Source organism: Strix uralensis, chromosome 2, assembly GCF_047716275.1.
Source record: "Strix uralensis isolate ZFMK-TIS-50842 chromosome 2, bStrUra1, whole genome shotgun sequence".
In the NCBI taxonomy this organism is placed as follows: Eukaryota; Metazoa; Chordata; class Aves; order Strigiformes; family Strigidae; genus Strix; species Strix uralensis.
The window spans coordinates 106,592,458-106,616,890 of record NC_133973.1 but is presented as its reverse complement, the minus strand read 5'-3'; the positions used below and the strand labels follow the sequence as shown (position 1 = coordinate 106,616,890).

The window sequence follows — 24,433 nt, the reverse complement described above, 5'->3', positions numbered from 1 at the left end:
CTGCCCCGGCGCGGTGGTAGCGCATGCGCGCTGGGAGGGGCACCTGAGGGCGAAGGGGCTCAGCCATGGCGGCCTCCATGATCTGCAGCCGGGTGTCGGCCGGGCTGAGGGGCAACGGCCTCCGCGCCGCACTGGGCACCGCCACGGCGAAGGTAGCGGCCGCTCGGGAGCGGGGGTGGGGCGGAGTGGGCAGGGCCGGGCCAGGCCCGGGCCTGCGGGGGTCGGGGTCGCTCCCTGCGAAGCGACGGCGGGAGGAGCGGCCGTCTCATCCCACTCCCGCCACCGTCCTGCCCTGCGCTGCCCTGTCGCGGCGGCGGGGCTGGCAGCCGTGTGCTCGCCTTTGGCGTACGTCCCCCCGCAGCTGCTCTTCTTGCTTGTGGCGGGTCTTCCCGGCGCGGTTCCCTTTTCCTTTCTTTCTAAACCACTTTCCCTTAACTTGCTTGGAAATCCCAATGTTTACATCTCCGCCGTCACCTTACTCATACGAGGGGTCGGGCCGTGCCAGTAAACTCGTCTTCCAGCTCGCATCTCCCCAGTCTCTGCTCTTGTTTCCTGGGAATGTCTTTTCGGGGTACGGTCTTGTTTTTGGCTGCAGAGCCCCTGGAAAGCAGTGCAAACAAAAGAGCTAGGGAGTCTGAAGTGTGTAACCCTCCTTGCGCCTGTCTTCTTCCCCATAAGGAGGAAGGTCGCTTTGAGTTCCCCTCTCGTGTTACGCACGGCCTCCCAGGGCCCGGCTGGGCAGTCAGTGCCAGAAAGGGCAGCAGCGGCAGTCAGCACCTCTCACTTGGTTTTCATGCCAAGGAAAGGGCCTGCTGTTTGCAGAAGGAATCCTGTGGAGGTTAAATAGGCCCTGTCGATTCACTGGCTTGAAATGCTGTAGCAAAGCTCCTGTGTTGTCTGCATGCTTACTTTATTTTGAAACCTTAAAAATCCAGTCTATTAAAACTTCCTAATACAGACTGATTTTTGTGGTACTTGTGCCAATAGTACATACAAAAAAAAAAAAAAAAAGCAAAATTTTGCGTGTATCTAAGTTTGTTTTGTAGTCTTTTTAGCTTGAATCTTTCGGAGCTAATCTGTTCATGGATCAGCTGAGCTCAGTAGGTTTGTTGTTTTGTGTGTATATAAAATTAAGGTCCTCTTCCTATATGGTGAAATATGAGAAATGCAGCAAACATTTTTTTACTTTTGTTGTTGATAATTTTCTTGTTACGAGATACAGTTACTTTGCAAGGTACACTTTGGAGATCCATGTGGTCTTAAAGTCCATGAGTTCTTTTTAAAAAGGCATTGCTTATATGTACCACTTTGGATGTGTTATGATCAAAATCAGTTTCTCCCTGAATTACTTTATACAAAATATCTCTCGGAAATTTGTGGAGTTCTGTACATCACTTTTGCAAATGAAATTATGACTCATTCCATAATGGAACTTCCTGGATTGAATATTAGGCATATTAAATTTTACTTGGCATTTGAAATGTTAAAGTTATTTCGCACCTTTGGCAACCCTCTGATTCAGTGTAGATGTTTGAAATGGGTCATAGCTAGTTTTTTTCTGTTTCACGATAGTCATATGAAGGCTGAATAGTCTGTTCTGTAGCAAATTAAATTCACTACATACAACCACTGAAGGTGGTGTAAGTTAGTTTCTGCTGCCCCTTCTTTCCAGGGCTTAGTTCTTCATTTGGCAGACAGAAGCAATCTGTCAAAACTTGAACAAACCTATTCTGTGTGCTTTTTTCAGTTCTCTTATGCTTCCAAAATTCCTCAAGGTTCTTTTCCCTACAAATATATTCCTTAAAGTACTTAAATGCTAACTAAATACCGTAGGGTGTTTTAACCCTGCCAGTCCTTGTCAGTGCTAGCAGCTTCACCATCTCTTTCCCACTGCCCCACTAAAACCTCACAAAACCCAATACCAGACCTGACATGAATGACTAATGTGGAAGGGTAATGTACAGTAAGTATAGAACTAAGTGTTTGAGTGTTTGCATTGGTACACTAAACAGTTTTCTTGTTCAATAGGTAGACTTTTTTAAACCTAAGCAAAGAGGGCAGTTTTTCACAACACAGTCATGTTCTTGGTTCTTTTTGTTTTCTTTTACTTTTTTTTTTTCTTCTTTTCCTTCAGGTACTTGGTGGAAGTCCAGGAATACTCAGTAATCATGGATTTCAGGTGCAACAACAGCAACAGAGGTGGCTGTCGCTACATGAATACATGAGCATGGGACTGTTGCAGGAGGCTGGCATTTCTGTTCCACACGGACTAGTTGCCAAGACACCAGATGAAGCTTACAAAATAGCAAAAGAAATAGGTATAATATTAAAGAGAACATAAACAATATAGGCATGGGATTGATACAAGTGTAACTACTTTTTCTGTCTTTCCTGGTAAGACATTTCTTAGAGTTCTGAATATACCTTCTCTTTAAGAGAGCGTTTCCTGTGAAGCAACTTTCTTACAGATCTGAGTATTTACTTTGAAGCTGACATTTTCTTAATCTGAAGTTTTCTAATGCTTAAGATTGCTCAGTGCACAAGCACACAGTGAAATCAGTTGAGTGACCTAGTTTTAAAGACACTCTCGGTTGTGTTTTGAGACTTGTTTATGAAGCTGAAATGTGTCCCTGAAATTCCACTGGGGAGGGACTTGATCCTACTTCCCTTAAGGGCTGTGAACATGTATTTTGAGCACCATCACTCCTATATCCCAAATGCTGCTGATGCTTTTCCTGTAACTTGTGAGTCTTGTTTAGAAAGAATGGGGCAGGTATAAATTGTATTAGCCTAGACTAATAGAACTACCTAAACTTCTTTGAGATGAGTAATAGACTCTATTTTGTGCAAATCCTGGATTTCTTTTTGCTCTCAAGCAAGGTTAGAGGAAATCTTGTGTGAAGAGCTTCAGTGGTGGTGGCAGGTAAGGCTTCTGTAGTCCAAGATCTCATATAGTACAGAAGATGCAAAGCATACATACCTTTAGGCTGCAGAAGAGTAAAATCCTATTCCTTTGTGAATGTGCTGTTCTGGCAGAATGCAGCTACTTCATGCAAGAGGGGACAACTTTGATGGCTTGTAGTTTTATGCTAAATTCCTGGCTTATTGATGAAAAAGCTTCCCATCTCCTTTGCCTGGTGCTTAAATACTTTAGAGTTGAGCTTTAATTTTGGACTTGACTCTGCCTATTAAATTGTCACTTTACCTGCTATGTGTCTTAGTAAAATTCTTTGTTTTAATTTGGATGTAATATAGAAGTCAGCTTCTATTGTTTGAGGCATTAATACTGTTGTGGGTTTTGTTTTTTAGTTTAAAGCTTCTTCCCCCCTGGAAAAAATGTAATAGGCTTGTCACACAGTTTTAGTGAAGGACATTGCTTGTTGTATTCCACTTTCATATGCAAATGCCTAAATCTCTTTTCACCTCCAAGTGGATAACATTTGTAGTGATTCTTTGGGTTACAGGTTTTGTTAGATTCAGTTTCAGGTGTAGATTTACTGCAAGAAATGAGATCTGAAAAAGAAGGTAATCTTTTTTCTAGAGCAAGTTATGCTGCTTTGTAACATAGAAAGGAATTGGAAAGCTGCTTTTCCTTCATATCTGACGCCCCAGAAATTCAGGTGTTATCTGCTTGCCTTCTTTGTCTTGCTCTCATCAGAGTAAATGATGCAAAATTATAACTTCATTACTATGAAAGAGAGATGTTAAAATACTTCTGGTCTGAGAATGGTTTAAAATTCAGACCCTAGCCTTCTGTTAAGAGTGAGCTTGTAGCATGATCTAAACGTCACAAATTGGGCATACCCCTTTGCTTACGTTAATGTCTGCACAGACCTCCTGCTAGTGGCAAATGAGACAACCTTTGCCTGTGACTCTTTAATGGATGGCAGGGAAACTCACTGATCAGGATTCCTTTGGTTTGTTCCTTGTTCAGAGAGGAGGACTATAGCCAAGTAGGTATGTCTGACTGCTGTATAGCTCTGTCTCGTCTGTGTGATGCCATAGGTCTGCCCTTTTATCTGGAGTATGTGACCCTGTGCAACTTCTTGGTGGTCAGAAAAATGAAGTGTATGAGTTAGCATCCTTTAGTAAGCTAGAATAAAGGAACTCAGGGCTTCTGGTTGTCAGCCATATTGTTTAAGTTGGTGTGTATTTGATGCTGTGGCTTTCTTTGGTACTTGAGATGGGGAAGGGAAGACTTCCCAAAAGGAGAACACACTGAAGGAGCTTGAGATTTTTAGGCATTGCTCAAACCCTCCCCAGAACTCATTCTGCATGGTGACAGATTATCCTTTGCTCCAGTGTTTTGGATTTCTTTGTTATTGTGGCCATTTCCCCACTAGTTTTCATTTAGTATGTACTTAAACCAAACCAAACAAACCGAATCTCTAGCAGAATGGAAAAAATCTCACTTTTTTTTTGTGTCCACCTGCTCATTGTTTGTTTTTGTTGTGTAAGAGTTGCTGCGGGTAGATATGAGATTATCTTTTGCTTCTTTTTATGTGTTAAACTGTTTTTTCAAATGTTTGTCTAAACCATTACATAGATAGTTGGTAATACTGCTTGCTCTGTCTCCCTAGTGCTGATCCACATACTCCTGATAACCTTTAGTCGGAAACCTGCTCTCTGTAAACTTGAGCTTGGCATTGGATTTCTTTCCTTTTGCGAATACCTCACTTCAGTTAGAAATGGGTAACTTTTTATCCCAATGTATAACAAACGGAACCTTCTCATTAACAGAGATTATCATAGTTTAGCTGTGGCTGTAGCTAAATCAGTGTAACCCTGTTCTATGAACAAAGCCAAAGCTTAACTGTACTGAGGGTTATTATCACTGTGAGGTAACTAGCGTGTGGTAGAATCAAGCTGAGGCATATAAATGTTGCAGTTTGTCTTAGAGCCTAGTTAGAAGAGTGCACTAAATATTCTTCAAATAACAAAACCAATGACATTTGTTGGAATTTCATTTGAAGTTATGCTTGAGGTCTGAAGTTAGATGAAACAGTCCAGAAAAAAGAAAGATTGCTTCCTCTCCACCCCTGCAGTCTTTCCTGTACTAAATATTTTTTTTGCCAAAGTGTCCTAAAGAGAGCAAATTGGTTATCTATATGTGAAGTAATTTTGAAATGTATGTGAAGTAAAATACAGTATTTAAGCTTGGATTGTTTTCTTCCCTATAGCATTTTGCTATTTTTAAAAGAAACTGTGATGAAATCAGATGCTGTGAGCAACTTTTGAGCAATGATGACAGATCGCTTATGGTTTGAATCTTAAGGAAATAAAACTTAACTTTTTTTGCTGTTTTTTGAAAATATTTCTGCTGCAGCTATCAGATTTCTTAAAATGTTTTCAACTTTGATTTCTGTTCTAGCTGGATTCTGCAAATTATTATTGTTTTGCGTTTTTAAAAAACATTTTTTTTCTGTTGTCATGGGAAGCTTGGCCATTGTAATTTCTACAACATTGGTTTGCATACAGCTTTTTCTTTTTCATATTTGGCTGTTTAGAGTCATCATTGGAATTTGTTGCTTATCACAAGCAGCTTTTCCCTATAAAAAGCCCTCCATCTCATTTCAAGTAAATGGTTATCACATACTGGTTCATGAAACTATTATTCTTTTAAAATTACTCTTGAGCAATTCAGTCCCTAGGAGTAGGTTTAGACCTCCTGTATATGTCACTGCTCACTCACTTTTTCTCCAGTAGTTCAGTGTCTCCATTCAAGACCTCCAGATCTCATTTGTGCCACTAGAAGAATGCATTCTACTCAGAGCTGAGAAGACTTGTATCTGATGAAGTCTTTAAAACTTCATTGATTTAAAAAAAAAAAAGTATTTGCAGTTATTTGTGGGGTTTGCAGTATGTGGCTTTTCATATGTTACATGAGCGTCTCACTTAAATTTTAAAGAAGTGAGCTGAGTAAATTCTGTTCCAGAGCGTTGATAAGAGGCTGCAGTATGTCTTAATGATTGCCTCTGAGTTTATGGTTTTCTCTCAGCCTATGCATGCATTCCAGCTAGCACTGCGACCAGTGCTGATTTAGAAGCTGATAAGCATTTGTTGTCAAGAACATGACTAATAAACCTAAAGACTATTTCTTGAAGAATAGATGCTTCATCAGTGTGATAGCAGATAGCTCAGCAGAACATGCTCCTTGAAATGTATAGTACTGCTGGCTCTTAAGACAGCGCCTATGAAAGTGTATGGAACTTAAGGTTTGATGCTTCTTGACGCCTTCCTCTGTTCACAGTTGTGTGGAAGGCACTGACATATTGTATGCCTGTAGAAAAGCCTACTTTTCTCTTATAGCATGTATTTCTATTCATGACAATTTGAGAGGTAAGACTTCTAAAGGGATTAGTGTCTTGAAGCAGCTTTTGTGTTCTGGTAGTTTTGTAGGATTTTAAGATAGTGAATCCCATGGCTTTATGCTCATGGCAGACTGTCAAATTTTAGTAAAATAAAAAGCTGTACAGAATAGGAAGTGTTGCGAAACTGAGTGCATAACATTTCACCTTTCTACACCAGAGTTCTTGAAAGGAGACTGAAAGCTGCTACTTTTGCTATTGCAGTTTAAGAGATCTAGTCCATCCCCTTATCAGTGTGGTTTATAAGGTATGATCTTTTTTGTTATGCTTTCTGCAGAATGACTCAAGTAATTGGCTTGGCTGTATTCCTGCAGACAGTTTCATGATTAATAGATGTTTCTTTTCAGAAATTTTAAGTTCTTTCCAATGTTGTTGTTTTTTTCTCTGTCTATTGCTTAAACATACAACCTGTATCTGTTAATAAAAAAAAAAGTAATGCGTAAACCTGGGTAGATTTATAAATAGATTTATTCATCTCAGGCTTGATTTAGTCAGAAACTGAAGTTTAGTACACTGTGTGCAATGATTTTCTTAGGTAAGGTACTAGCTTTTTCTTTATTAGCTCTTCAAAAGAATAGGTATTCCAGGCACTGTGGCACAAAACCACCTGGGGTGGTTTTCTCCTTAGTGTATACCACACCTTCCTTGGTAGTTTGTGATTAAGCTATTTTTCTTTGTTCTAGCAAATTTTTGCATAAATCCCCCAGGTGTTAAAAAAAACCCTGTTGGAGTGGTCAGGGTTAAGTATCAAAACTTCTAGATAATCGGCAGTAGTAGTCTAGAAACCAGACATCTACTTGAAATCTGACAAACACTACTTTTTTGGCATCTGAAGCTTACACTTCAACCTTTGCTTTCTTCTGTAGTATTTCACTCCTTTGAAGTTCTAATATCCAAGCATGCTGTTGATAATAATTTACTAATTCAAATAACTCACCTAATCAGTAGATTCCAGTTTTGATTGCTGTATTTTAATTGCTTAACTTAAGCTATTGCCAAAACCAAACCTGTCTTGTGAGTTGATGAAAAACGTGATGCAGTTGATTAATGTCAGGAAGTATTTGTGTAGAAAATAGTATTTTGTAATAGCAAAACATCTTGTTTCCTCTCCTGACTGGTATGGTCCTTTCAGTGTAAGTATGAAGATTCCTGGCATGTAATGATTTCAGTAGTCATACTTTTGATTTGCGTGCAGTGATTCTTTTAACACTCAAAAGTTTTAAATGCTGAAAAAATGTAATTTTGAAGTTAAATTCTAAATAACTATACTTATACTCTCTGCATTTTGTTAATACTCTGAAGAGATTCTCTGCCTGTGTAGACAGTTAGGGTCAGCATACGCCTTATGTTGAGACTTCTGTTGATAATGGAGTTAGTTACAAGCCCATCTTTTCCCTCCCTGATTCCAGTAAATACAACTATATTGTTTAAACTTAGAGTTTTTATTATATCTGTGCAACAACAAAAGAAAAAAGGTTTGTATTCTAAATGGAGAAATATTCTTCCTGGAAAAACTTCTAATTACAGAGTAATTGAGGCAAAAGTTATGGGTCTCTGTCTCTCCCAGGGTCAGTTTGCAGTTGAAAGGTAGTTGAGAGAGCTTTATTGGCGCTTGAGTTATTAACCTATCACTGCCTTTTACTATTGTTTGTTTTGTCAGGACATGTTAGGCTTGCATAGTTATCATGAAGGTGTTTATAATATGTGGAAAACAGTATTGATGGTGCAGTCAATATTGGACAGAGAAGTGGCAATTAAAGTCATCTGACAAAAGTCAGAATGGAAACTTTTAATATAGTTCAGAATGCAACATTTTAATAAAGCTTGCCCTAATCATCAGACTTTCTATTGGCACAGAAAACTTCAGAGATACAACAGAACAAGCCATCTTGCCTCTTAAATTTCTCATAAGATTCTATTTTACGTAGATCAGTGCATGCATGCAGGGAGAAAGAGACCTTTCTACCAGTTTGAAAGCTTAGGTTATGGAATCCAAAATTATTCCTTCCAATAAATAAATACCAGTATTGCTAGAAATGAAGATTGTGCTGTTTCCTGGCTGTATTGCTCTTTCACTGTGTAGTTAATAAACCACTGTTGAAGGTGAAACCTGTAGTGTTAGTACTGTGTAGATTTTTGTTGTCCTGAACAGATAGATGCTAACTCAGTGTTCTCCTGATTTCAGGCACCTGTTCTCATTGGTATCTACTCTTAGTTTTCTAAGCATTTCCTCGTTCTTTTCAGGCTGTTTTACTTACATATGCTTTTCGTGCTAACTGCCATTAATATGGAAATACAGCTTGTAACAAATGCTTGTTCCCGGTTTTGTGCATTGGTCTGTAGCTTGCTTCCTGAGACATCAGCTGTACTGAGAGTTTGTTGGTTTGTTCTAGTGCCCTGTGCTAAGGCTTTACAATTTGCTACTGCTGCTGAAAGCAGATGTCCTGCTTACTTCAGTGTCCCTGTGCGTGTGCTTGTCACAGAGTGCACAGGCTTGCAGAAGTACTGTCTGCTGAATTAGCTTTTGCCTTCGGCAGAGTCACTCTTCTGATACGCTTTAAGGTGTGGTTGTGCCAATGCTCATGCTGGCACAAGAAGGGAGGCTGGAGTGAAAAACTGAGGACAGGAGGCAGGATAGGACTGCTGCTGTTGGTGTAGTGTTGGCTGACATAAACGGCCCTAACTTTGTAAGTGGATACCTGCTCTAGGGCAGAAACTGCTATTTTTCATTGAAACAAAAGCCTAGCAGTATTTCAAAGCAGCGTAAGCAAAACAGAAGGGCACAACTGTTGATACTGAGTAGAAAACTATGTTAGCTGCTGGTTTCCAAATTTTTTTCTTGGGTTACTCTGTATCAGCAGTTCTCTGCTGTGTCAGTGCTGCAGCTGTAACACCGCAGATGAGGTGTGTGACCAAACACTTCTGTCCTCTAGTTTTAGGATCACTTTAAATGCGAACTGTAGGAAAAAATGTTTACTGAAGAATAAACTTTCTGCATGAGTTAAGTTAAGGTTGTCTTGGGACATGTTATCTTAAATTTTGTTTCAGGTACATCTGTGCAGCTTAATTGCTTGTAAACATAGCTGGTCAAACAATCCTTGAAGTGTTATGAGTTTATGCAATCAAGCAGCTAGTTTGTTTGCAATGCTGCAGGAAAACAAATTATAAGTTATTAATATACTGATCATTTAATGCCACAGTTGTTGCATTTTGTTGCGTAAGGGATAGTCCAATGACAACTTTGTTATGGCCAAAACTGATTGTGAAAAGTTTAAAGTTGTTTCTCACACACTTTTTTCTGGATGTCTTTATATGTTGTCAAGGCGTAATCATGCATAATAATTAAATTCTTAAGAAATATCTTATGGGATCAGGGCAGTGGTGCATCCAGCCCAATAATCTGCCTCTCATGGTGGCAAAAGAACATGCTGTTTACGGAGATTGTTAGCCTGGCTGTTTTCTGCAGTCTGTACACCTCATTTACCTCCAGCATTCATAAATGTTGTCTTAGGAATACCAGAGGGAACATCTCTGCCCAGTTCCCTTTGAATCTTCTATTGTCCCCTCATGTCTCCTGACAGGCTTCACTGTCTTCTTTGTAAAGAAGTGTGCTTTTTTTCTTGCGCCTTTTTAAAACTGACTTCACTTGGTAGGTGGCGTTTGGTTTTGGCTGGTGTAGAGCAGGAAGCGGAATGTATGATGTATGTGTAGTTGTGTGTTCTTGCTCTGTCCCTCACCAGGTGTGGGTAAAGACTGTAATCATGTTCTTGCTTTGTGCTCCTTTGATTTAAGGAAGTGACAAGCTCTTTTAGTCCTTTTTGTAACGGAAGCTCTTAATTTCAGTGATCATCCTAGTAACCAGTCTTTCCTATTGAAAATTGCTTTTCTGATCATGCCCAGAACTAACGTAAAGTTCCACCTGAGATCTGACCAGAGCTTTAGCTGGCATCTGGTTCTGACTTGTTCAGATTCTGACCTTTGTTGCTAGGAGGAGTAATTGCTATGAAGAAGGTGCCTGTGGGTGAACTTCATGGCTTTCCTGAAAAATTCTCTTTAGAAGCATCTTAGTGGACTTAGTGTAGGAGGTGTAAAGTAAGGTGGAGAGATTGGACCCTCTCTTCTGAACTTCCTAGTCGACTGTAAGTTAAATCTCTTAGTCTTGCTTCCTAAGTATATCAGTTCTGAATCTTTGTCAGGTACAAAACTTCTGTAGAAAGCTCAAAATAGTAAAATACTACTGTGAATATTTTAAATCTTAAATATTTGAGTCACTTCAGATCCTTGTGAAGGAGCCCAGGTGAATCCTCTGTGAGCAAGGGAGTAAGTGTGGGATTTGGTGTGTGTTTTTTTTTTTTTAATCTCTTTACAGAAAATAAAGTATTTTCCTCTCTCTTTTATACTAACGCTAAGAATTTATGCTCCTCCAAATTTTGTTTTTGTATGTATGCACAAGGTAAATTGTTTTTGAATGGATAGAACTTTATTTTTAAGCTCACACATTTGAGTATGTGGCTTCATTTATCCATGAAGCTACCATTCATAATCTTACTCATAGAGGAGGCTTAGTGTTTCCTAAAGTGAGCTTTGTACTTAAAGTAATTGCGTAAAAGTTAAGTCTTTTGTGTGGCTTCTATAAAGCTTGTTAACTTACTTGATTGCCAGTACTTAGTACTGAGTTAAATATTAGATAATAGACTACAGTAAATCAACGTATACTTGTATGCTTATAAACTTCATGCTTCTTGTGCCAAAGAACTTCATACCAGTTCGAATTCAGAGATGTGTTGTTAGTAGACAGTCAAAAAGTAAAATCTACAAGTAGCTACCTGGGATAGTAACCTGAGTATTCCTTTTGCTTATAGCCACCTAGCTTGTGATATTATGCAAGTTTAATTTTAGCTGGTGTGCTGGTTTTGACTGTGGTAATTTTCTTCATAGTAGCTAGTATGGGACTATGTTTTGGATTTGTGCTGGAAACGGTGTTGGTAATTCAGGGATGGTTTAGTTACTGCCGAGCAGCGCTTACACAGCATCAAGGCCTTTTCTGCCTTTCACACCACCCCACCAGAGAGCAGGCTGGGGGTGCACAAGACATTGGGAGGGAACACAGCTGGGACAGCTGACCCCAACTGACCAAAGGGATATTCCATACCATATGGTGTCATGCTCCACATGTAAATCTGGGGAAGAAGAAGGAAGGGGGGGACGTTTGGAGTGATGGCACTTGTCTTCCCAAGTCACCATTACGTGTGATGGAGCCCTTCTTTCCTGGAGATGGCTGAACACCTGCCTGCTGGTGGGAAGTGGTGAATCAATCCCTTGTTTTGCTTTGCTTGTTCACGTGGCTTTTGCTTTACATATTAAACTCTCTTTATCTCAACCCAGAAGTTTTCTTTCCTTTATCCTTCTGATTCCCTCCCCCTTCCCACTGCAGGGGGTGAGTGAGTGAGTGGCTGTGTGGTGCTTAGTTGCTGGCTGGGGTTAAGCCATGACATCTGACCAGGCAAGATGCAGGTGGAAAAAGGAATTAATGCAACTTTTTTGTGTCTGCTGTAATCTTTTTCAGTATGCATAGTGGCTAGTTTTGCTCTAGTACTCTAATTTTTCTCAGGCTTTTCCATGGTTGTCTTTTCACATCCAAGAGAACAACAAGTTCTTTCTTTGCTCCGAAGGACCAGAGTGTCTCAGCTAATGGTGGTATGAGAAAAAACGGGATGTGCCACACCAGTGTGAATGGGGCAGCTCTTAACATCTTGCAGTCTATCTGCTCTCTGCAGTGTATTTAATGTAATCGAACTTGAATAATAACTCAGGGCTTTGCTTTTCTTCCTGTATCCCCTTAAATGATCTGATGAGCTTTTTTCTCTGCTTTTTGTCTTTCAATGACACTTTGGAATATCCCAGTTGATTTTGATTATATTCTCATACTTTACTTTTTAAACCCAAATGCAGAGTCTCCCCTACCTAGAAGAATATTTTGTGAAGGATTTTTAAACAGTTAAAGACAACTAAAGGTCTTACTCTGCCTACTCTGGGAAAAATAGTGGATTTGCTTAGGCCTCTGACTTCTGCAAAGCACTTGAGCTTATGCGTCAGTGCTCTGCTGAATGGAAGCCATAGTGGACCTGCGAGTTGACTTAAGTGCCATAGTTATGTATCATTGCTGAGAAGATAGTGGTTATGGATATAGGGTATTTGTACTTGACTGAGCAAAATCTTGGATTATGGCGTGTCAAATAGTTTCATCTTGTTAATAGTCTGTGAGATACTAACCATTTCTTACTGGGTACTTAATCATTTGTGATTCAAACACATGTTAAAGATATATTGGGACACTCAAAGTATCAACACTTTTGGATACTAACTCACCAAGGTTTGTTCACAGAACAGCCTAAAGCTGCAATTTGTGGGTGGTTTGAGACTCTTGGAATAACCTATGTGAGTTACAATACAGTCTTCGATTCATATATTTGTGTTTTAAATTGGGGTGGGGGTGGGTGTGGAGAAGGGGGAATAAAATGAAAACAGCCTTTATGATTCTATCTGGGGCAGTTTGTTTTAATAGTCACAGATGACAAATTTTGGGTTTTCTTTCATTCTAGGTTCAAAGGATCTTGTGGTAAAAGCACAGGTTTTAGCTGGTGGTAGAGGAAAAGGAACATTTGAAGGTGGCCTCAAAGGAGGAGTGAAAATAGTTTTTTCGTAAGTTGTTTCTAAATTATCCAACCAAGTGGAAGAACTTCAACGTTTCACATTATGAATTGAACCTATTGCTTAGTTTAAAATCAGTGTTTTAATTATTAACCTTAAAATAACAAAAATCAGATTTTTTTTCTTGGTGCTACTTCTGTTTTTCCAGCAGTTTCTTTGTCACATTCTGAGCTTCTTTTATTCTAGTCCAGAAGAAGCAAAAGATATCTCCTCCAAAATGATTGGAAAGAAGTTGTTTACCAAGCAGACAGGAGAAAAGGGCAGGATATGCAATCAAGTATTTATCTGTGAGCGCAGATATCCCAGGAGAGAATACTATTTTGCAATAACAATGGAAAGGTCTTTTCAAGTGAGTAATGTTAGAAATAGAAGTAAACTATTTAACTTGCTATAGCTGAATGTAAAAAAAACCCCAACAAACTAAAACCAAAACTGTTTACTGATCACTTGCTTTTGAAAATCAGAAATGTATATGAGCTAAATTTTGTTTCCTAGTATCTCTGACTATGTGATTACCTTAGTGTTTAAATGCTTTAAAAAAGCAATGCTACAATATAAATTTAAGGAATAATAATAAAGTATTGGGAGCCCCAACTGAAGTTCAGAGTCATGGCTGAAGGGGAGATGGGCGAAATGAGTGGGTTATTTTCGTTTTGGTTTTAGTTTGCACTTATCTACCAGATGTTTATACTAGAGTTTAGTTTAAAAATACAGCTCTATGTGTGCATGTACATGAACACACTACTTAAAAGTGTCAGGAACAAGACAAGTGAAAGTCTTTTTGAAGAGCCAGTGGTCCTGGATAAATCAAACATCCTTTTTTTCCCAATGTGTGGAGGTTCCTAGAGATGCAGAGGTGTGTATCTCAATTTTGAGAGTGCTGGTAGCTTTGTTATGCCAGTACTAGTCAGGAACTAGTAAGAAGATTTAGGCCTAGAGATCTGTCTTCAGAGCATTCAGGAAGATGAAAACCATAGTCTCTCCTGCTTGTATGTTCTGTATGTGTGGGTATATAGTTTTTAGGCTACAATTCAAACTGAAATGTGTCAGTGTATTTAGTGACAGACTAGTGTTCCATTACGGAACATAGACCATTAATTGCTAAATAACTTCAACAAAACTGGGGTAAAGCAGGTTTTGGAACTTTATTTTCTGAAGCTCAACAAAAAACTGAGTTTGATCTATCCAACAAAAAACTGAGTTTGGTCTATCCAGATGCTTAAGAGTTTGCAGAGACACTGATCTTGGTAATTAGGGAAGCATCTCTGACAGGAGTATGAAATAATTTTCTGTGGAGGAATGAGGAAACTAGTCTTAATCTTCTATTTTTCTGTTGCAAAATTAGGAGTTAAATACTGTATTTGTTCCTTTCTCTTCTTCTATAGTGTTCTTTCTGATAGGAAAGTATCAGTTATGTTAGGTTTTAGTACAATTAAGTGACTTGGGCACTTACACTCTGTTGTACTCTATAATAGAGCAGGGAAGATTCAAATGTACAGTATGTACCCCAGATTTACCACAAGGTGGCATTAGAATACTGTAAATGCCTGGATTTTATAATCTTAAAATTGTGTAAGCAATAAGCAAGCATCCTTATGGAATTAAAATTTACTGTAACTGATTTAAGCAAATTAGATAAAGAAGGGAAACATATTTTCCTGACTTGTTCTTGCTCTCGTATGAAAAAAAATCTTATTAGTGTATATTGAGCATAACAGTGTGGATTATTGTCTTTTGATAGGTATGTGCTTCATTTTTACTGCTGACTTTAAGTCATGTTTTTAGATGTGCTTGTAATTGCTGTAACTTGACTAGGATGCTTTAAGATGAGGAAATTCAAAAGAATGAAGTGTGAAGGTTGAATAGCACACAGTTTGTGTTCCTGAGGGTGTTGCAAACCTCTTCCTTTAAAGAGGGGAAAAAAGCCTGTGAAATAGTCAGTTGAAAGTGGAATTTGATGTCTTGGGTGTTAGTCACCAATAGGGGCAAAACTTCTAATGTTTTAAACAAAATTGTTCACTTTGGTCAGTTCTGTGGATTGATGAGTTATTTTTATAATGTTTGTATTTTCCTGGCTCTTCATGATATGAAAATTCAGAAATGTTCATTGTGTTGAACCTTGCTATTGGATGTAGGATAGTTCACCATCCATATGTTTCCGTTTGGATGGATGGTGGTGGGAGGGGAGTGGTGGGGTTAAGCACGTTCTCTGAACCAGTGTCACTTTCTGTAATTAATTGTTAACAGTTATAAGGCTGCTTAAGATGTGTGCTGATATGAGATGCTGCCGTAGTACACCAGCTGTCATAATCCATGCGCAGGTGGTGATAAGGGAAGGTAGGTTGAGATGATAAAGTGAGTATGTCTACTGTAAACTGGAGGACTGTGCCCATAGGGAGAAATTTTTAGGTTCCATGGTAGTGAGTCCTTGATGCTTTTGTTGGTTTAGATAGCTTTTTAAAAAAATCTCTGCTGCAAATGTTATCAATTCTGTTTTTTTCATTTCTTTTATTATTGAATAATTGAGTGCTGTTTTGTCGGAACTCCATGCCTGACTTTCAGTGATGGCTATAGTTACTGAGTTTTGTCATCCTACTGAACAGGAGTAGAACAGTTTCCAGTAATTTGTCACTAGGTTCTGCAGACCTAGGTTTGTCCTTGGAGTTGGAGCATGGCAGAATGAATAAATGAGTGCCTGGCATTCAGTATGTGTTTGTATCAGGGTGAGCAGAGAAGGGGGAGATGAGAAGGCTGTTCTTTTTCTAGTGACACCTAGAAGGTAAAATGCATATGATTGAATTGAATCTTTCTATCAAAATTTAAAACTAGTATGTCTATGTTAATTGCTCTGTTGCTACAGTGTATACAAAGGGAATTTTTCCTTGTTAAAAGAAATTGGACTCAACATAGACCTTTAAATTTGGAAGGTATTATTAAAAGGTTTTATGTAGATAGGTAGTAACGTTCTGCTCAGAGCATACAAGTAAAATGCCCAAATAAAAAAATTTCCAGCTAACAACAAGGTTTTATTTCTGTGAGGTATCTTATAGGAAGAACTAAGTTTCAATTGTGTGGTATAAAATTACTTATGCTTTTTTTTTTTCTTTTTCTTCTAGGGTCCTGTGCTGATAGGCAGTTCTCAGGGTGGTGTTAATATTGAAGACGTTGCTGCAGAGAATCCTGATGCGATAATTAAGGAACCCATTGATATAGTAGAAGGCATAAAAAAGGAGCAAGCTGTTAGGGTAATTGTTAATGTGGAAAAGTACACATTAGCGAGGATGGGAGGGTTGCTTCTAAATTTTGTAAAGTGTGCATGCATTCAACCTGCTGAGTTGTCTTAAACCCTTTTGATATTTTGAAACAGATTTGAACTAGATATTTAAGTATTTTCAGGTGATAGTCAATGTAAATCCTACTCTGCATGTCAGTGCTTTACCTAGCTTTTATATAGCTTTGTAAAGGCATATGATGACGGCTTTTTACTAGCTGTTTTTTAGGATAAGTGCAGTGGTTTTTGTATTGAAAACAATCTTTTCAAACCCAAGAATTACTTTTTTTTCTCCAGAAAGGCAGGAGAGGTTCTACATCTTCAAATTCAATTGACACAGAAATAATAGCTAAACCAGGACATTCCTAATTTGTAATTAAATCAAACCCTGAACATCAGTTAACTGATAACTGATCTTTTACTTTCAGCTTGCCCAAAAAATGGGATTTCCTCCTAATCTAGTGGATGAAGCAGCTGAAAATATGATCAAATTATATAATCTCTTTCTGAAATACGATGCTACCATGATAGAAATAAATCCTATGGTGGAAGATGCATCAGGAGTTGGTAATGTTTTTTTTTTCATATTCTTCATGTAACAGCTTGACATTTTTGTAAATCTTAGTTGCTTCGTATTGCTAAAACTTCAGCTGTTTACAGCAAGAGGACTTAGCATTAAGATGGTATGTTGAAAAATTAATTTAATAAAACATAAATTTGCGAATCTAAGCATAGTAGATACCTGCTTTTAATTGCTAAGTAGGATCTTAAGTTTAAATAGCTTCCTTTTTGCAATTTTTTTATTAATTTAAAAAGAATACATCTTCCGCACTTGAGTGTTTGGCTACCCAGAGTAAGGCATTCCTAGAAATTGGGTCTTCTCAAAATTCATGAATTGAAACTTGAGCCATCTTGTGTTTTCAAAGTTGATACTGAAAAGATAACCAGAATAGTAGCACCTTTGAAAACTAACCATTCTGCAGCTGGATATGCTAAAAACCTGATAAACATCAAGGTATCACTTAAACACCTATAGTCTTTCAATACATCAAACTCAATCAGTCACTCTGATGCCTGAGTAGTAAAAGCAGGAGATTTCTCAATCTCAGTCAATTCGCCTCCCTCCAAAAAATCGATCTGTGGAGAATATTTGTACTTGAATTCCGGTACAAGAGTTTTAAATTTAAACATTAGTGTAGCTACTTCATCAAAGCTTACAATTACAATCATTGTTTGTTTGGGTTTTTTTTAAATAATACTGCTTAAATGAACAGTATGGAGCAGTCTCTCCCATCTGTTTCTCGTGCCTTGTCATTTTTATATTCTCTGTTTTGATGAAGATGTAGAAATGAAGGCTTACATTTGTACAGACAGAAACTTGGTTCTGATGTAAAGAATACTCTAGGTTTTCCATGTCAGCTGCTATATCTAAGTGAAACTTACTTTTGTGTGCATTCTTCTGATGCCTTTTTTTTCCAACTCACATGTTTTTTCATTGCGTTTGTGTGCTTACGTACATGCACACGCACACTATATATTTCATCTAAAAGCAAAGTAGTAAGAGGGAGTAAAAAAACCCCAAACAGAGACCTTCTCTAGGGATTAATTACCTGCTCATTACTGAAGTGTAATTTGCCCAGATTTCTCAAGCAGTTTATTGTAAGATTCTTTGTTTTTAGAGTGTCTCAAGAAATACAGTTACCTTCACTTTTGGTGCAGTTAAAGGGTCTTAACTGATTGGGTCAACTGGAGGGACTCTTGTATTTACATGCAGTGTTAAGTGTGTCTTTTCAGCTGAACTTTTAAGTTTGGACTGCATGAGCTAGCTGCCAAGTTTGACTTAACATACTTTTAACATATTCATGTAGCGGCTGAGGTATTATTCTAGTATTAAATGATGGTTTGGTTTTTTCTCCTTTCAGTGATGTGTATGGATGCAAAGATAAACTTTGACAGTAATTCAGCCTATCGTCAGAAGAAGATCTTTGATATGCAGGATTGGACACAGGAAGATGAAAGAGACAGGGATGCTGCAAAAGCAGATCTCAACTATATAGGATTGGATGGAAACATAGGCTGCTTAGGTGTGTTCTATTTAATGAATTTTAAATGACCTAATGGATTTATAAACTGAATTCCTAAATGTTATCTTTATTCTCATATAGTCAATGGTGCTGGTTTAGCTATGGCCACAATGGATATAATTAAACTTCACGGCGGAACTCCAGCAAACTTCCTTGATGTTGGTGGTGGTGCTACAGTGCAGCAAGTGACAGAAGCCTTTAAGCTTATTACCTCTGATAAAAAGGTGAGGGAAGAGCTGTCATCTCAAGGTCCTACACAGTGGTAAAACAGGCTATGATTTGAAAGACAATGCTTAGTGCATGTTCTCCAGAAAACATGTTTTTATAAGCATAGAATTTAAAAAGGGAAGAAAATGGAGATGTTAGCTTAATCTTGGTGCAGATGAAGAAGGTCTGAAAACCTATTGAATTTTTTTCACCTTTTTAAAAATAAGTTCTTTGGCTGTGTACTGAGTAGGCAGTTGTGTGTCTTCTGGTGCAAGTTACAGCTGTATTTGAATACTTCCAGAAATCTTGGAGTCAGAAACTCCCCCTGCCTGCTGTTTAAACAGAAACTGTATTCAGATGGGTTTCCTTTTTTTTCCAGTTTTCTTTCCTTTTGGGCCCGTTTTTCCAGCTGGGTCTGTTTTGTGCATAGAGTTGTAGTGATAAATATTCACAGTACTGTGCACAAACAAATTTCTAAGCTACTAATTATATGTAATGTAAGATAAAATAACTTTGTAATGGGCTTGGAAGGGCATTTCGATCATCCTATCAAAAGTTTATTAAAAGTGTTTGAATATTATTAAAATAATAAATTGGTTGAAATTAGAGGAAGAGCTTTACTACCCTGGAAAAACAATGTGAGGACTGGATTGATGGTCTACATAGAGGTGCTTATCCCAGTGGGAACTCGATAGTGGTTTGGGACTTTTTAAAAAGAAGGAAAAATATGAAAAAGTTAACCAAAAAAGGTTGGGAGTGATTGCCAGACCTGGTAATGGTATGCTAGTTTTGCACCAGAATTTCGTGCACCACTTGCTCATCTTTGGAAGGGCCAGAAACAAATAGTGAGTGATGTTACAGAGGAGCTTAGTCTCTTCCCCATTGGAAAGATTTTTGTGAACAAATGCAGGGTCTGACACACTCTCCCAGAGTGTTACATAGAATCATTTAGGTTGGAAAAGACCTTTAAGATCATTGAATCCAACAGTAAACCTAACACTGCCAAGTCCACCACTGAACCATGTCTACACATCTTTTAAATACCTTCAGGTGACTCGACCACTTCCCTGGGCAGCCTGTTCCAATGCTTGATAACCCTTTCGGTGAAGAAATTTTTCCTAATATCCAATCTAAACCTCCCATGGTGCAACTTGAGGCCATATACTTTCATCATATCATTTGTTACTTGGGAAAAGAGACTGGCAGCCACCTCACAGAGAGTGGCAAAGTCTCCCCTGAGCCGCCTTTTCTCCAGATTAAGCAACCCCATTTCCCTCAGCCTCTCCTCATAAGACTTGTTCTTTCAGCAAACTGAGGGAAAAGTGAGGGACACAGGCACAGAGCACCTGAACTACAGAGAGAAGAGGAGAAGAAACAATGAAGAATCTGGGGGTTGTTGATTTGGGACAGGTTCTTGCAGTGCCAATTCTCTGCTTATGGATGGACAGAGGGTGTCCAAAAAGACTTAATATATATTTCCCTTTCTGCCTGCCTTCAGCTGTTCCCTATTTTATGAAAAAGCGATGACTATAGCTGAGATTCCTGGTGCTGAAAGTCAAACAGCAGTACAGCCCACTGGTGTCATGGCTGGTGCTCCGGGTTCAGTTCAGGGGTTGTTTGGAACAGCCTTCTGGGGTGCCAGTCTAAGTTGCTTCTACCCATTAGTAGAAGGAGCAAGAACAACGTCACACAGGTGAGGTAGTCTAATTGCAAGATAATCAGAACCAAGCTACTGTTTGTTAACCAGTGGCACATTAAGCTTATTCTGTCCTCCAAGGCTGTCTACCCATTTTTGCTCCTACTTTATTCCATCTTTCATCATTGACTATGATCTTTTTACTCCTCCTTTCCACCACTTGAGTAGGAGAAGACTTTCCCTTAACCTCAGGCTTAGTCCTCCTGAATAAAACATATTTCAGATAGCTTACATCTAAGCTTGCTAGCTTTGAAGTAAACTGTGTAAACAGTGTCTTGTGTATGAGTCTTGTAAATTTTCTGTGTTCTTTACCATGGATTCTTCAGTATGTGGAGATACTAGTGTGGGAGGTGCCTCTGCTGGAGTAATGTTAGACATGGAAAGATAAACAATTGACAGATTGTTACATGACTTTACTGAAGTTTTATCTGATGATTTGTTTGAGGAAAATTAATACAGCTCTCTTTATTAATCATGTGCAGAATATTCTGAAGTAATGTACAGTGTTGAATTTGTACAGAAAATGGGTGTGTGTCTTTTTAAGTAGCTACACAGAATACATGCTGTGAATAAGAGAAACGGCTATTGTCTGCAACTCATGCTGGACTGAAGGACAATGTGGAAGTTTTCCAGGGCAGGCATTTTTGCAGTTGGGTTTTTCTGAAGTAACTGTTTTGCTGTATGTGACTTCATAGAACTGTACTTTTGTTGCTGATGTTCTCTAGAACAGAAATATTCTGTATCCTTTGCAGAGTCCCTTATTACGCTTCCAGAGCTTGCATTTTCCTTAGACTGAAAGGCTGAGCGGTGCTTTTATTTGATGTGGCTCTGGCCATTTTTAACATGAATATTGTCATTAATTCTGTAGGTACTGGCTATCCTGGTAAATATTTTTGGTGGCATTATGCGATGTGATGTGATAGCACAAGGCATTGTTATGGCAGTAAAGGATTTGGACCTAAAAATACCTATTGTGGTACGGTTGCAAGGTGAGTGTGCTTCAGTATGTGTTAAATATATTTCTGTCCATAGTGACAAATGTTCTTGACCTTATATATTGTGTACCAAGTTGGCTGTAAGCTGAAGACTGTGGAAAAATAAGGCAAACCTGGAATTCAGAAAGTGAGTGTTGTCAAGTTAATAAAAAGAGATTTCCTGCTTTTATAACTACTAAAATTGTTGTCTTCTAGATTTATTCACTTAACTTACTTTTGAAACAGGCTTCCTAGAAAATATGAGAATACTCTGGTAGTAGTAGTCTCCTGTTAAATAAGAATGGCATTTTATCTGTTTCTTAAGGTACACGAGTTGATGATGCCAAAGCTTTAATAACAGCTAGTGGCCTCAAAATCCTTGCGTGTGATGACTTGGATGAAGCTGCAAAAATGGTAAGATAGCTTTTTATGAATATTTGTTTCAGAACATAGCACCCATTGCAGAATATTGAAAAGTTGAAACTCCATTCAGTCAACTAAAGGTAGTTTAGGATAAGTCACAGTGCCAGTTATTATCAGGGCCTGAAGCAAATGTTTTACAAGTTAGTAAGTAATATTTTGTAAGGAGAGGAACTATACAGTCAGAAGCTATTATACCCCAGAAATTTCTGTGTTTGGGACTTTTTTCCCTTTTTCCCTCTCTCTGAAAAGCAGGTTAAAAAATAGGTTTAAAACAAAAAAATAAATCAAGTAAATGACCAGATCAGTCACTCTCCTTGGTAGGGGAATGGCTAAGAGTTTAGCTTTAGTAGCTGGAAGAAAATACTTAAATTAAGGTAGCTGAAAAATGAAATGTAACGCTTCCTTTGATATACCACTATATTTCAGTGTATATAATTAAAACTGAATATAGTTGATCATCCTGTTGCCTCATAAGGTAATTGGATATTCAGATATTCAGTCAGGTTGTTTGTGATTATTATTTTTTTTTCTGGTGTGTTATGTTTTGCTTTGTTTCCTGGGGTTGAAGCTCTAGAAGCAGCTGTAGATTGCTTGGATGAAGAACTTACTTAGCTTCAAAGTATGACCCTCTGTTTTAAGGAATAGTATTAAGGCTTGCTGGCTGATCAAGCTTTGGTTAGGTCAATGGAAATCTTCCCTAGCAGTACGTATGGGTCTTTAAGCTATACTGCATCTACATAATGCATCTTCTAAAGCTGCTGCTGAATCTGAAGTTCTCAGCTGAATCATGGAGCCATGCAAATGGAGTTAAAATTAGTTTTGTAATCTTAAATTATCTGCCTCTGTAGAAGCACTTTTGAAAGGGTTACAGGTTTTTTTGTATGTTGCCCATAGGTAATTCCTTAAACATGTTTATGTAGAATGATGCCATGAGTGGTATAAACAAATGGATGAGGGTAGATCAGAGTACTAAGCTGAGTATTCAAAGCAGTGGTTATAACCAGTGATGTTAAAAGTATTTTTTTTTCTACCTAAATATTCAACAGATGTCTGTAAATTAATCTAGCTAACTAGTATTTTAGCTGCTTTTGAAGTTAGGTAATGTGGATGAGAAAAGGATACTACAAATGTGTAGCAACGGTGAAGATAAAAAGTTTTGATCTGAAAAAAATTAGAAGGCATCTGGTGGATTTTGTATCACGGGGAAACTTACAGTTCTGAATCTTTTTTTTCCAAAATAGCCACTTAGTTATAATATTTGATTCTAAGCAGGAAATAATTCATAGAGGTTTTGAGCTATTATGCAAGAGAAGTTGAGGCTTCAAAAGAAGATCCAGAAATGCTTGCAACAAAACTCGGGGGAGAAATAGCTTCTAGGTATATAGAATCTCTTGTGAGTGGGTACCCCAACACCTCCCAAGAAAACAAGGTGCCACATAAAGTTATCAAGATATTTGGTTGTAAATGAGAACCAGACATCGTGTAACCGTGTGAGATGTTTTGTAAAAGACTTGACTGATCTTTCATTTAAAAGTGATTAAGAAGCACTGGACTAAGTAATAATCCCACCCTGCCCCTACCCCCCCTTAAGATGTTGCTGATGATTCTCTGGCATTACTTTGTTTAAAAAAATTGGTCCAGCTCACTCAAATTAGGATTGTTTTGAAATTAAGTCTTTATTTTCTGTTTTTCAGGTGGTGAAACTGTCAGAAATAGTAAGCTTAGCAAAGCAAGCTCAGGTGGATGTTAAATTTCAGTTGCCAATTTGAGGAATGTCATGCTGGTGTCTAACATGTTCTCCGAAATACTGTGTTCTGTGGGATATTTTTCATTTTTTTGTGTGGAGGTTTTGATTGTTAGACAGGCGCACAAACTGAAGTACCTGGTCTTTAATGTTAACATTCAGAATGGTCAGAGTTCTTGTAAAAGCGTGTATTGCTGATATTTAGTCCTTAGTTGTTGTTCTCAAGCCTCCAGCTTCTGCTGCAGAATGTCACTTGCAGTATACTTCTGCATTGTCCAAAGTAAAGCTTCTGGTTGAAAAATAATTATTCTGAATGAATTCTGAAGTTATACTTTACTTGTAAATTTGTATTAGCCTTTGTTAAAAGTAAATATGACTAGATTATCTAGTTGTCCATGTGGAGAAATGTATTGAAACGGTATTTTATATTGGAGACAGTTGTACTTAGCAGTATAATGGACATGAGCGAACCAATCATTATTTATGAATAGTGCATTTGAACTTGATCAGAAACATTTTTAGAAGTGCTTCACTGAAGTGGCTGGTAACTCTTCTGGACAACGTGTTTAATCACTACAAAATATACTGTAGCACTTAGATTTTCACGATTTCCGGTCCTTACAAAAAAAGCATCATGTAGTTTTATATATGAACAAGCATTTATCAAACTTCAAGGAGACAGACTACATAGAGAATTAAAATGTCTATTGTACATTGCTAATAAAATTGTACATTAATAAAATGTCTCCCAAAACTTCTGCTGTGTTTTCTTTATATGTCACCATTCTGATAAATTGCATATACTGATGGATTAAACCATAATTTAAGATGGCAAGCTAAAAGCTTTTTAGGATTATGTCTACAATAGCACATATGTTAATTTTTTTCCTCCTTGAATTGCATTGCGTGGTTAAAAACACATGAACTCATGCTGTGTTGAAAAGGTTGGACAGAT

General features: G+C 38.0%; 1 protein-coding gene across 1 annotated transcript; it reads left to right on the top strand.

Annotated features, from left to right (window-relative positions):
- Window positions 1–24,232, top strand: SUCLA2 (succinate-CoA ligase ADP-forming subunit beta). The gene is made up of 11 exons (XM_074859659.1): window positions 1–152; window positions 2,135–2,318; window positions 12,971–13,070; window positions 13,266–13,428; window positions 16,196–16,324; window positions 16,779–16,917; window positions 18,273–18,434; window positions 18,516–18,658; window positions 21,206–21,326; window positions 21,637–21,725; window positions 23,429–24,232. Exons 1-11 carry the CDS (start codon window positions 66–68, stop codon window positions 23,501–23,503), a joined length of 1,392 nt encoding a protein of 463 aa, XP_074715760.1. The 5' UTR covers window positions 1–65; the 3' UTR covers window positions 23,504–24,232.
- The last annotated feature ends 201 nt before the right edge of the window (window positions 24,233–24,433 follow it).